This window comes from Moschus berezovskii, chromosome 13 (genome assembly GCF_049115385.1).
Source record: "Moschus berezovskii isolate FMDL1 chromosome 13, NW_MosBer_1.0, whole genome shotgun sequence".
Classification (NCBI taxonomy): domain Eukaryota; kingdom Metazoa; phylum Chordata; class Mammalia; order Artiodactyla; family Moschidae; genus Moschus; species Moschus berezovskii.
The window spans coordinates 11,028,067-11,042,240 of NC_142472.1; the positions used below are offsets into that span (position 1 = coordinate 11,028,067).

The 14,174-nt window shown below is 51.5% G+C and overlaps 1 protein-coding gene across 1 annotated transcript in view; it reads right to left on the bottom strand.

The window, feature by feature from the left end:
* Positions 1 to 7,001: 7,001 nt before the first annotated feature.
* Positions 7,002 to 14,174, bottom strand: part of UBAC2 (UBA domain containing 2) — a 171,050-nt gene continuing 163,877 nt past the window's right edge. Inside the window, exon 9 of the mRNA XM_055426606.2 lies at positions 7,002 to 7,621. Within this exon, the coding sequence (XP_055282581.2) occupies positions 7,514 to 7,621 (108 nt within the window). The 3' untranslated portion in view covers positions 7,002 to 7,513. The remainder of the gene's footprint in view (positions 7,622 to 14,174) is intronic.

Genomic DNA, 14,174 nt, shown 5'->3' on the forward strand with positions numbered 1-14,174 from the left:
TGTGTGTGTGTGTGTGTATATATATATATGTATTATAGGCATATGTATGTGTGCTAAGGTGCTTCAGTCGTGTCTGACTGTGTGACCCAATGGACTATAGCCCACCAGGTTCCTCTGTCCATGAAATTCTCCAGGCAAGAGTACTGGAGTGGGTTGCCATGCCCTCCTCCAGGTGATCTTCCAATGACCCAGGGATTGAACCTCTTATATCTTCTGCGATGGCAGGCGGGTTCTTTACCACTAGTGCCACCCATGAAGCCTGATGAGTCCACTGTAAGTTCAAAGTGTAAGTTGAAATGCATTAATACACATAACCTACCAAACATCACAGTTTAGCCCAGCCTACCTTAAATGTGCTCAGAACACTTACACTAGCTTACATCTGGGGCGGATCATCTAACACAAAGCCTATTTTTTAAAGAAGTGTTGAGCATCTCGTGTAATTTATTGAATTTTGAGCTGACAGTGCAAAACAGAATGGCTATCTGGGTGCAGAATGGTTGTTGACCTTCTGATTGCATGGCTGATGGGGGTCTGCGCCTGCCATTCCCAGCATTACAAAAGAGGACCGGACTGAAAAGACCCTCAGCACCAGGAAAAGATCAAAATCCGAAATTCTAGGTACAGTTTCCACTGAATGGGTATCACTTTCACACCATCATAAAGTCAACAAATTATAAGCCAAACCATTGTTAAATCAGGCGCCATCTGTGTGTCTGTTCTGCAGTTTATCCAACTTTTTTTTTTCATTTTATTATTCATTTAATGGAGAAAGAAACGGTAACCCACTCCAGTATTCTTGCCTGGAAAATTCCATGGACAGAGGAGCCTGGCGGGCTACAGTCCATGGGGTCACAAAGAGTAAGACATGACTAAGCATGCACGCATGCATGCATTTATTTAATATTTAAGCTCTCGCACTAGATTTTTACAAGCTGGTGAATACTGACCAAATCATTTCTTCCACAGAACTATAACCAAATGTTCCTGGACAGTACACATATATGGTTGAGCTAATGTCAATACACATCACCATTTTATAAATTACATAAAGAAACAAATTGTCAAGTACCCAGATATTAAGTTACACAGCTCAAAAGGCTTCAGTTCAATTCAGTCACTCAGTCATGTCTGACTCTTTGTGACCCCAGGGACTGCAGCCTGCCAGGCCTTCCTGTCCATCAACAACTCCTGGAGCTTGCTCAAACTCATGTCTGTCGAGTTGGTGATGCCACTAAACCATCTCACCCTCTGTCGTCCCCTTCTCCTCCTACCTTCAATCTTTCCCAGCATCAGGGTCTTTTCCAATAAGTCAGTTCTTCGCATCAGGTGGCCAATGTATTGGAGTTTCAGCTTTAGCATCAGTCTTTCCAATGAACACCCAGGACTGATCTCCTTTAGGATGGACTTGTTGGATCTCCTTGCTGTCCAAGGGACTTTCAAGGGTCTTCTCCAACACCACAGTTCAAAAGCATCAATTCTTTGGCACTCAGCTTTCTTTAATAGTCCAACTCTCACATCCATACGTGACTACTGGAAAAACCATAGCTTTGACTAGATGGACCTTTGCTAGCAAATTAATGTCTCTGCTTTTTAATATACTATCTAGATTGGTCATAGAAGGAGCAAGCATCTTTTAATTTCATGGCTGCAGTCACCATCTGCACTGATTTTGGAGCCCAAGAAAAAAAATCTCTCACTGTTTCCATTGTTTCCCCATCTGTTTGCCAAAAAGTGATGGGACTGAATGCCATGATCTGTTTTCCAAATGTTGAGTTTTAAGCCAGTTTTTTCACTCTCCTCTTTCACTTTCATCAAGAGGTTCTTTAGTTCTTCACTTTCTGCCATAAGGGTGGTGTCATCTGCATATCTGAGGTTATTGATATTTCTCCTGGCAACCTTGATTCCAGCTTGTGTTTCATCCAGCCCAGTGTTTCTCGTGATGTACTCTGCATATAAGTTAAATAAGCAGGGTGACAATACACAGCCTTGACGTACTCCTTTCCCAATCTGGAACCAGTCTGTTGTTCCATGCCCAGTTCTAACTGTTGCTTCTTGACCTGCATACAGATTTCTCAGGAGATTTGATTCTTGACCTGCGTATCAGATCTCTCATATGCCTATGTCAAAGGCATATAAAATGTTAAATGTCTGCTCAATTCATTAGCAGAAATCTATTTTTTATTTTTGCAAGAGAGATTGGGAATCATACTTCAAACAAAAATGAGTTGACTAACCACCATTTCTCAGTCTAGGACAAGAGGGCTTCTGGCAGGTGGCATTTGTACTAAAAATCGTGATGCAATATTGTGATTCATTCGTTGTTTGCAGTCGCTAAGTTGTGTCTGACTCTTTGCGACCCCATGGACTGCAGCACACCAGGTTTCCTTGTCTTTCACTATCTCCTGGAGTTTGCTTAAACTCATATCCATTGAGTCAGTGATTGCATCCAACCATCTCATCCTGTCATCCCCTTCTCCTCCTGCCTTCGATCTTTCCCAGCATCAGGATCTTTTCCAGTGAGTTGGCTCTTTGCATCAGGTGGCCAAACTATTGGAGCTTCAGCATCAGACCTTCCAATGAATATTCAGGACTGATTTCCTTTAGGATTGACTGGTTGAATCTCCTTGCAGTCCAAGGGGCTCTCAAGAGTCTTCTCCAGCACCATGGTTCAAAAGCTTTCATAAGAAATATATATTTGGTCACTCAGGTGACCAGAATTCTTTCTCATATATATTTGGGTCTCCATCTACAGTTCCTGGCTCCCAGCTCCTAAAACCTTGTTAATTCCCTAAGTGCAGAGAGTCATGGAGGCGTGCTTTATTATGTGAACAAGGTGATTTTGGAAGCACCTAAGGATGGGGGCTGATCGTTGGGAGAACTGACCATCTGATAGAAGGTTGGAGCTTTCTGCCCCAGCCCTCTGTCCTCCAGGGAGGGGAGCAGGGCTGGAGGTCAAGCATGCTTCCCCCTTGAAACCGGTCCTTAAGTCACCAGCAGGTGTTGATGTCATATTTATCTCTGTGCAGATTTGAACTGGACAGAACCCAGCCTGCTGTGGAGTTTGAAAAGACCTCTGACCCTGGTGGCTTGATGCATAGGAAAGGCTGGGGTCAAGCATAGACTACTGAAATAAGGGTTTTACAAACCCTGCACAGAAGTACTAGGCTGAGCAATGTTCAGACACAGTGCAGTACTTCTGAGGAAAATCAGTACCTAAAGTTACACTAAAAACTCCACTCACACAACTCTCAGGATAGCAACCTGGCTGTGAGTCCCTGTGAAGAAAGGAAATGGCAATCTTGTAGGGCAGAAAAGTCAGCCACCTGGGCTGGGCTCCCCCACTGCCCTCTTGGGGGGCCCAGCACGTCTTTGCAGGGGCAGAGAGACCAGAAGCGACTGATGAGCAGGGAGCTGGGACCCTTTCCCACTACAACACAGGCCTCTGCCCCCTGCCCCTGGGCTCTCCGCGTCCTTCTGATAATCCTCTTCACCTTTAGCCTGGGAGAGAGGGAGAGCATTGCAGGGATACATGACAGCCACCAGTTTCACCGAACTCCAGGGCTCAGTTCAGAGGCAGGGGTTATAAAGGCTGTGGGCACTGGCCCCACAGGAACCCAGGGCTCCTGGTTAAGGACGCCCAGAAACAGCAAGTCCAGTCTGCTGTTTAGGCTCTGCCTGGCCACTCGGAAAAATGGAGACTTGTCCTTAATAACAGTTTAATCTCAGGAGAAACGCTGTATTGCCAGCAATGCTCCTGGAAGTCTGGGGGTCTACATCCTGGCCTCGAATGTTGGGCCTCAGGAGAGCAGCTGTGGTTTCTCAGGAGCCTGGGATGCGGGAGTTGGGAGCAGCCTGGGGAGAGCTGGGTGGCTTTGGGCAGTTAGTGGTTCGGGAAGAGAATTCCAGCCCCACAGGAGGAATCCTGGCTGCATGCAGAAAGAGAGGGTTTCCCTGCCCCTTCTCCATGCAGAGGAGGCGGCCAGCACACAGGGAGGAGCCGTGGGCCCTGTGATGTGGTTGGAGCTGGGGAGACTGGGGCAGGAGGCAGGCAGTCAGGACAGTCCCCAGGGGAAAGGCTGGAGGTGGAACACATGAGGTTTTCCTTCTCTGCTCCCACTGACCCTGCAGGTTGCATGGGGGCTGGAATTTCCCAGCTGGACGCCAGATCTGGAACAGCCAGAGCGGGAGACACTGACCGTGGGGACGGGTGACATGATTCCAAAAAAACTGTTTTGAATCCAAAACTCAGTCTAGGCTTAGGAGTTGGGACTTTGAAGGCAGGTTTTCCTTTATTTGGGAAGGGGAGGGGCGGTTCACTATAGACTTTTTCCTTCTCTTGTTGCTGCTGCTGCTGCTCTGTCGCTTCAGTTGTGTCCAACTCTATGCAACCCCATAGACGGCAGCCCATCAGGCTCCTCTGTCCCTGGGATTCTCCAGGCAAGAATAATGGAGTGGGTTGCCATTTCCTTCTCCAATGCATGCATGCATGCTAAGTTGCTTCAGTCGTGTCTGACTCTGTGCGACCCCATGGACAGCAGCCCACCAGGCTCCTCTGTCCACAGAATTCTCTAGGCAAGAATACTGGAGTGGGTTGCCATTTCCTTCTCCTTCCTTCTCTTACAATCTCTTAAATTTCACTTGAAATTTAGGCCCAATCTGTTGCCTTTTGCACAAAATCCAGAGCCTACATGATCTTTTCTAGACCTTGGCAATCCAATCCAGTATTCTTGCCTGGGAAATCCCATGGACAGAGGAGTCTGGAGGGCTATGGTGCATGGGGTCACGGGCTTAGCAAGTAAACAAACAACAAAGGAAACCAAGCCAAATGGCCCCCTGACGCACCCCTCTGGCAGGCATCCCCATGTGTGACTGCAAGAGGGGTCCTTGAGGGGTCCCATCAGCCTGAGACTTCGAGGTGTCTTGTGGGTATCTTAAGGAACTCACACTCTGGCAGCAGGTGCTGTCTGTGACAAACTGCTGGAAGCAAAAGCAGATCGGGGTGGGAACTGCAGTCACGCACAGAAACTCGTCTGGGAGTCAAGCCAGATGTGGAAGGGTGTGTGTGGGGACACGAATATCCTAGAGGGCTGGTGATGGATGAAGGGGGACAATGGCCTGGAAGCTGCAGGAAAAGGATGCAAAATAAAGGGTCACCAGTGGGAAGGTGAGACCATGGCAGCTGCAGGGAACTGGAAAAGAAGCCAAGAGAAGCTGTTACTGAGTCCCCGGCCAGTGAATCCCAGAGACGCGGTGTTGAGGCAAGGAAAACAACTTTATTCAGCAAGCCTGCTGACCGAGAAGATGGCAGACTGATGTCTCAAAATAACTGTCCTGTCGGTGTCTGGATGCCAGCTTCTTTTATGAATCAGAGATCCAGGTGGCAGGGGGAAGGGAAGGGAGGTGAGGAAACAAAATAAAAAGGCCATTTAATCTCGAAGATATCTCCTAGAATGGTAAGTCTCAGGCAGGGGGATGTGTTAATTTCTTCCTTCCTCCCAGGAAGACAGGGTCCTGAACAAAGGTACTTTAACAGTCAGGTAGAGGGGCAGGATTCTCTGAGGCAGGCCATTATATATAGGATTATAGTAACAGAGAGCAACGGAAGGCAAGTTGAAGAAACAGCTCCAAAATGGAGTCAGAATTGACTTCTTCCTGCAACAAAGCCAGGACAAACCTTAACGGTCATGCCACCCTCACGGACTTCAGTTTTTGGACTGAAGCAGAGGGTGGCCGGGGCTCCTTTCACCTAGCCAAGGCTCTCTCATTTAGGAGGGAACCCTGACAAGAAAGCAAACAAGAGTTTGGGGGTGGTGAATCCTTTTTAAAATTCAGGCCTCACCTTGGGATCCCGACAGTGGGCTCTCAGCTCCCCATCCTCTGGGAGAGAGGCGGTGGATAGTCTCGAGTGAGAATTTTGCCTCTGGTTTTGGTTTTTGGATATGGTTGCTCCTTTCCTGTGACCTGTTTGCACTGGAAGCCGAGAGGGAGGGTTTAGATTTGCCGTGGAGGTGACACATGAATCCGCCCTCTCAGGCCCTCTGGTTGAGTCTGTCACTGACCGTGCTGGAGGACATCCCTGCACTGTTGACTGTCCCTACAGTCTGAGACGTGGACACTCAGATCGAGTTGTTGCTTCTCCCTGGGACCAGCTAGGCTCCCAGAGTCACTTCAGCCCCCATTCTGAGCAGCCTGATGGCCCTGGCAAGCCTCAGGGTGGGGTCTCACAGGGGCCAGTCCTAATTTACAGGCACCAGAGAGCTTCTCTCACTTCAAATAAAGAACCCAAATCTTCTCCAGAAAGATGAGCAGTCTGGGTAAAAAAAAAAAATTTTTTTTTTCCTGGTAAAGAATAGCACAGCCTAGAACAAAGTTTTATTTAGGTTAACTCTAATAATAATAATAAAAAAACACTAAAAAGTAAAACACATTAAAAACTTTATTGTTAAGTACCACGCATGTCTAAATTTGCATCAGTTTGAAACACTTCTGCTGGCTTTGCAGAACACAATAGTTGCAAGTTTCTTTAAATCTTAACAGTCGCCTGCTTTAGGTCTTTCCAGGGTCGTCTGCTCCGGCCTCCGCCTCCTCCCGGTGGTGGGGTCAGTCTATTCTGCCCCACGCTGACATTGGGTCACCCCTGGGCCAGCGGGAATCTGCTTCTAGCGGGGTTGGCCCTGCAGCTAGGGCGGCCTGTGCTCCTCGAGGAAGCCCTCTCTGCTTGTTGTTTCCTCTTTGTCCCATTTTACTCCCAGCCCGTGGCTAACTGGGGATATTCTAAGCAAAATTCACCCCAGTGAAGTTTCACGGAGTCTTCCAGAACTGCAAGCTGGTATCTGATAATTCCCTTTTTTGTTTGTTTTTAATGGAAGTGGGGAGTAGCTGAGACAAATCCTCTGGACTGGAGCTGGGTGAAACGGGCGGAGGGGGGTTTAAGTTCCCTCTTCCTCCCTCGTCGGCGGGCCTGGCCAGCTCTGCAGGTGTGAACTGCTCGCTCTGGGGGAGTGAGGACCCTGAACAGCCACTGGAGTTTGAAAGCAAATTTGACGGGGCGGGGGTGGGGGGAAGCAATGAAAAAAAGTCCATAAATAAAATCTGACAGGTGCTGTCTGAATAACAGCCCCCTTTCTGGCACGAATGATCTGATATAATGTAGGAAGATTCGTTACAGTAGAAAGAATATTACAGCAGCAGTATTTTCCCATCTGCAGCGCTATTCCCCTGCTTCCTGAAATCTGCAATTTGAGTGCATTTTAAACACGTCAGGAATGAGTGATGATTCTCCAGACCAAGGGAAATACTCCATAAAAAAATAAAGATAGAAAAGGCATGCTATTTTAATGGCAAACTTATTTTGGATACTTAATGGTAACTGATCTTGGAATTAAGGGAGGGAGTGGCAGGGACCCCCTGTGCCCAGGAGGACAGCGCGGCGTCCTGGGCTGAGCCGGGAGCGGGGCAGTGTCCGCCGCGGCCAGCAGCCCGCCAGTCCCTGTGTCGTCAGCCGGGACCCTCAGTGCTGCAGCAGGAAGTGGGTGGCCACGTTAAGGTCATTATTGGAAGCTCTCAGGGCTTCCAACGCGTCACCCCTGGAAAATCCCATCTCCATGAGCCGGGCGACCTGAAAACAGAAACAAAACCGGAAGTCTGATGAGGAGGCTGATCGCATTGCCACCAACCCACCAGCCCCACGATGTTCCTTGTGGGAGTTTTACGGCTCCTCGTGAGCTTTTCAGGCTAAAAAAAAAAATAAACCACCCTTTCATTTCAGTGTGAAAGCTGATGTTTATGAAACGACAACGGACCCGTTTTCAGGTGCTTACTATATACGGTCCACAGACGTGCATTTTCTCACTGAATCCTCACTTTCAGGACAAGGAAGGGGGCTCCTGAGGGTCAGTGACCTGCCAGGACGAGCAGAGGGTGGCTGCGCTGTGGGCCCAGGCCTGGGGTGGGGGTGGGGGTGCAGGTCGTACCAGCAGCCCCGTGTACAGGCCTTCAGGGTCAAATCGGATTCCTGAACAATAACTCATCCCAGCCGCATTTCCCTGGGCAGGTGAACAGCTGCTTAACGGGGGATTTATTCCTGATGCTGGTGGACTCTGACGGTACACACGCCTTGGAGCTCCTGGTGTGGCTCAGGCAGAGCATGGCCTTGGGGTGCCCGCCCCACAGCCTCTCCCAGCAGGTGCAGCGCCCCCGGAGTCCCCACCGGCAGAAGGGGCGAAGTCCAGGCACAACCTCGTGGAGGAGGCAGCTAGAGCCATGGAGGGTCGGGAGGAGGCGGCTTGTGTTTTTTTCAACCACAAATCCTGAAGCTGTGAATGCAGAGGTTTCCTGTGCTTTTACATACAGGCGGTCTCCAAGGTCGAAACAGCAGGGTTATAGGTTCATTCCTTGTGACCTGTTTTCCCACTTGAAAATGTATTACAGAAACATTTGGGACCCTGGACTAGCCGCAGGCATCTTTTTTTTTTTTTAAAACTTATTTGGAAATAAACTACATTTGCAGTAACATATTTTGAAAAGTGATACTCTTCCAAATGCTGAGATTTTCAACAAGGTGTACATTGACGAGGAACTGGGGACTTAGTCACCACTTCTAACCTCCTTTCCATAGAATGCGATGCCCGGGGGGCACCCAGGGGTCAGAGCCCTGCCGCCCCTCCCCCCTGCAGAGGAGGGCGTGGGCGGGGCGAGTGGGGAAGGAGGTACAGAGCTGAGTGGGCCAGAACCATTGAGATCCCAGGTTCCTGGGCCCTCAAGGAAAGTTTTGCTGTTGTTCAGTCACTAAGCTGTGATCCCATGAGCTGCATGCAGCACATCTGGTTCCTCTGTCCTCCACGCTCTCCTAGAGTTTGCTCAAACTCATGTCCATTGAGTCGGTGATGCCATCCAACCATCTCATCCTCTGCCACCACCTTCTCCTCCTGCCTTCAATCTTTCCCAGCATCAGGGTCTTTTCCAATGAAGTCAGCTCTTCACATCAGGTGGCCAAAGTATTGGAGCTTCAGCATCAATCCTTCCAATGAATATTCAGGGTTGATTTCCCTTAGGATTATCTGGTTGGATTCTCCTTGCTGTCCAAGGGACTCTCAAAAGTCTTCTCCAGCACCATAATTCAAAAGCATTAATTCTTCAGCGCTCAGCCTTCTTTACGGCCCAACTCTCACATCCGAACATGACTACTGGAAAAACCACAGCTTTGACTAGATGGACCTTGGTCGGCAAAGTGATGTTGCTGGTTTTTAGTACACTGTCTAGGTTTGTCACAGCTTTCCTTCCAAGGAGCAAGCATCTTTCATGGCTGCAGTCACCGTCAACAGTGATTCTGGAGCCAAGAAAAGAAAATCTGTCACTGCTTCCACTTTTTCCCTTCTATTTGCCATGAAGGGATGGGGCCGGCTACCATGATCTCAGGTTTTGATTGCTGAGTTTTAAGCCAGCTTTCTCACTCTCCTCTTTCACCCTCATCAAGAGGCTCGGGAAGAGGTTAACCCAGCTGGGAGGAAATGAGGCACACTTTCCAGAAGCTGGGGCTCTGGCCGTGTTTTTCAAACTGAGGCTGGGAGCCCTCATCAGTGGGTTAAGACCAAGATTAAAAACAAAGCGCACGGTGAGGGTCTTCCCTCCGAGGGACCTCGTTTTGGTTCCCCGCCCTCTACGCACACCCCGAAGGGTCGATCTTGGGGAGGAGGCCGGTGGCCCATTTCCAGCTCAACCTTTGGGCTGAGGCACTGATGGCTGGCGTGGGCAGAGGCAGGGGGCTCTGCTTCCATCTCCCCTTGGGGAGGAACAGCTGTTTCCAGAGTTTCAGGAACATTCCACCACTCGCTGGCTGGGACAGAAGGCTCTTCCTCAAGGGGGCTGATCTGGGTCTCACTACTTGCCACCCATGGGGCTTCCGAGGCCTTGATCTGCTTTTGAAGCCACCGGGAATGCCCCGTCTCCTTCTCTGCGTGAGGCCTCCAGCTTCCTCCTCTCTCGCTCCTGGTCCCTCCTGGCCGTGTGGCTCCGTGTCTCCCACCTGGTTAACTCGTCTTTGCCCCAGTGGTCTCAGGGCCCCATGGCCTTTCCCGAGTCCCCCAGCCAAGGATGAACCCAGAGTGGGCGCCTCGTGGTCCTGCCAACCTCTGTCCTGTGCTCCTCCCGGCTGGGACTGGGCGGGTGGCTCCTCCTCATCGTGGTCAGGGCTGGCGGTCTTTGCCCATCCCCACATCTCAGGGCCCAGCACTGTCTGGCCTGCCCCTGCCCCCACAACGCTTGCCCGTTTGTACTGCTGCAGGATATGGTGCTGCTGGCATGGTGTGCCCAGGGCACAGCGCGCCTTCCTGTGCCTCCCAGCCTCGGCACAGTGGGCCACACACACGTGTGTGTGCGCGCGCACATGCCCTGAGTGTGTAATGACAGCATTCTGGGGCGGTGAGTGATGCTGGGCCTGAGATAAACTGAGCAAAATGTGCTCAAGCTAGGCCTCTGGGCTCTGGGTGAGCTTAATCCGCTTGTTCAGGTTTAGGGCTGCTGCTGCTGCTGCTAAGTCACTTCAGTCGTGTCCGACTCTGTGTGACCCCATAGACGGAAGCCCACCAGGCTCCCCCGTCCCTGGGATTCTCCAGGCAAGAACACTGGAGTGGGTTGCCATTTCCTTCTCCAATGTGTGAAAGTGAAAAGTGAAAGTGAAGTCGCTCAGTCGTGTCCGACCCTTAGCGACCCCACGGACTGCAGCCTACCAGGCTCCTTCATCCATGGGATTTTCTAGGCAAGAGGACTGGAGTGGCTTTCCATTGCCTTCTCCGAGGTTTAGGGCTGTTGCTGCTAAGTCACTTCAGTTGTGTCCGACTCTGTGCAACCCCATGGACGGCAGCCCACCAGGCTCCGCCATCCCTGGGATTCTCCAGGCAAGAACACTGGAGTGGGTTGCCATTTCCTTCTCCAACGTGTGAAAGTGAAAAGTGAAAGTGAAAAGTGAAAGTGAAGTTGCTCAGTCTTGTCCGACTAGTAGCGAGCCCACCAGGCTCCTCTGTCCATGGGATTTTCTAGGCAAGAGGACTGGAATGGCTTGCCATTGTCTTCTCCGAGGTTTAGGGCTGGGCGCTGTCAAATTTCTGATCACTGTCTAGTAATCGAAACTCTCCTCGGCTTAAATTCTGTCCTCGATGGTGTTAGTCAGCTCCCTCAAACGGATATCATCCCCATCTGATTAGCAAATGAACAAGCCACTCAAGGTAAATGCCAAGCAGACAAGACTGGAGGCGAGCCCAGCACTCACCAGAGCCCGCCCCTGTCTACCCAGGTGGCTTAGTCAACAGTCTTTTTCCATTTTCGCCAGTTTCAGACTCGGTGGTATCCGTTGCGATGGCATCAACATCCCTCTCGAGGGGACGAGAGGGGCACGTGTCTTGGTGGCATCCTGTGTCAACAGGAGCTGTGTGGGGCCTTCAGACCACAAGGCCCTTTTCCTCCACAAGTGTGTCTGCTCCATCATCTGTCTCAGGCTCCTGCCAGACGTGACACGTCTGTTCTCAGGATCCACACTTTTCCCTTTTCCTTGGGGGGCCTTTCACACTGAGTGTGACTCGGGGAGAAGGGCTGCAGGACGTGTGCTGGACGTGTGGTCAACAGGGTGCAGCCACCTCGCTGGTCCAGGTAGCCCTACCAGGCTATTTCCACTCCTGGATTGACATAACCTTTCACAATGTTTATTCCCATGACTTCTGGTTAAGGACCACGATCTTTAGTGGAGTGAACGTGGCCCAGTTTGGAGGTGGGCAGCTCCCTCTCTGCCGTGTCCCTTACCCGTGGACACACACCATGGGGCCGCCAATTTGGCCGTTCTCAACAACGGGGAACAAACGCCACATTCGCTGTCACCTCTAGGACTTAAGGCCTGGCTGCTTCTTCGCACTCTGCAACAGGAACAAATTCATCTGTTCGGCAAATCATGATTCATAACCTGGAGCTGGTAACGCGAGAGCCTCGCCTGGCGCTGGCACTGGGTGGGGGCACTGGCCGCTGCTTCCATCTGCTGGAGTTTCCTGTCCAGCGACTCTGAATCTGGTTTGGAATGAGGAGATGCTGAGCACAGGCCGCCCCCCACACAAAGCAGAGCATGCGCGGCACTGGGGCCAGAGGGAAAGCGGCTGGGGTCTGGGGTGGGCCGGGCTGCGTCCGAAGTGGCGAAGTCCTGGTGATGAGAGACGCGTTCCATGCATGCGAGGCTGCCTCCGAGGTCGTTCTCTCCCAGACACCATCGACCACATGTGCCGTCACCGGTTTTGACAGCTGAGCTAGGTTTTTTGCAGGTCTCCGTGGCTCTGTGCAGCCCGCGACTGGCTGGCCATCACAGCCCCTTGCCTAAAGCTGGCTCTGGGGTCTTTTGGATTTCTTGCGGGGTGAGGAGACTAGTGTGATTAGAGAATTTGCACTGCTGAATGACCTGGTACTCTGACCAGAGGAAAAAGCTCAGAAAGTAGAAATCGGGTTAGCAGTATTTAAAAACTGAACAACACAAGGAAAGGGTACTTGTGGGTTTCCTTTAGTTTCCCAAACTACAAACACCTACAGAAAACTGAAACTGCAAGCTCAGGGTGGGTACAAGGAAAATAATCAGAAGACCAGAAGGAGGACACTGAGGGGTTCCCATGGGGTCCCCATCACCCCACAGCGGACAGTGCCAGCTGGGGTGCCCATGACCTGATAGGAGCCCGTGCCTCCTGCTGCTGCCTATCCTCGGGGGCCCAGGTCTCAGCAGACGGTGCAGCCCCAGGGTGGACGCTGAGAACCACCGTCACGGTCCTGCTTGTTAACTGGCGCCTGACTTGCACAGACCTCGAGCATTTCGCAACCGTCTGGGTGTGAAGGCCAACTTAGCCCGTGATGCAGGGACTCCCGTGCTTGGCGGTGGCGAGAGAAGACCGAGGCCACATAGGCCTGTGGTCTGTGAGCGAGACTCGGGCAGCACTCTCTAGAGACTCAAGATTCCTCAAAGTAAAACCACAGCGGAGCCGGCAGCTGTGAGAGAGGCGCTCCCGCCCTGGGGGGTGGGAGGCGGGGACCCTGCCGGGTGGCAGAGGGGCTCCACGGAGTCACCGTGTGACCCTAGGCCAGGAACTAGGGCGCCGAGCTCCCAGCTTCTCACAGTTTTGGGAGTAAGAGAGACGGGTGCGAAAGGCCTGGGCCAGTGACTGGCGCCTGGCAGGCGCTCAGGGACATCCCTCCTGTGCTCATCCTGTTCTACTGAGGAGCCACTGGGCCAGGTGTGATCCCTCCCTCGGGGCCTCCGAGGTGACAGAACTGCCCTTGGGTTTTGTTTTCGGCACTCATTTTAACTGCTTCCACTTCGCTGGTTTTATATCCTTTGTTGGTCAAAGAACTGATGTGTCTTTCATGAGATCAAAGGCAGGCTCGTTTTCAGAGGTGCCACGGTGAGCTCGGAGTGGCTGGAGGGAGGTCCCAGAGCAGAAGGGCCACCCCCTGAACCCCGAGTCGCTGCCATCTAGAGAGAAGCCCAGGTTCTGAGACTCCACCCTGGGTCCATAGCTGAATACCACCCCACACACACACCTCCCGCCACGGCCGAGTACAGCCACGCTGAACAGCGAAGCAAGTGACGTTTGTCACCTGTTTCTAGTGTTTGCTGCTGCTGCTGTCGCTTCAGTCGTGTCTGACTCTGTGCGACCCCATAGATGGCAGCTCACCAGGCTCCCCCGTCCCTGGGATTCTCCAGGCAAGAACACTGGAGGGGGTTGCCATTTCCTTCTCCAATGCGTGAAAGTGAAAAGTGAAGTTGCTCAGTTGTGTCTGACTGTTCGCGACCCCATGGACTGTAGCCTACCAGGTTCTTCTGTCCATGGGATTTTCCAGGCAAGAGTACTGGAGTGGGTTGCCATTTCCTTCTCTAGCACTTAAACCTTGTAAACAAGCATTGGCCTAACAAAACTAAGATGGTCAGCCCGAGTGAAACTGGACAGAGAGAGAGCAGAGTTGAAAGCAGGTGAGTCAGTGCGGGGTTGGTGGGGCCACGGCGGGCCCGAAAACCCAGGACAGGAACTTCCTAAAACTCATCTCCTCCAACGTTCCTTTCCCGTTTCAGAGCCCAGTGAGTCCTTTCTTCCTTCTGCCTCCCCATCGATCGCGGGAAAGTTTCCATCTAAAAATTCTCGCCATGAAACATC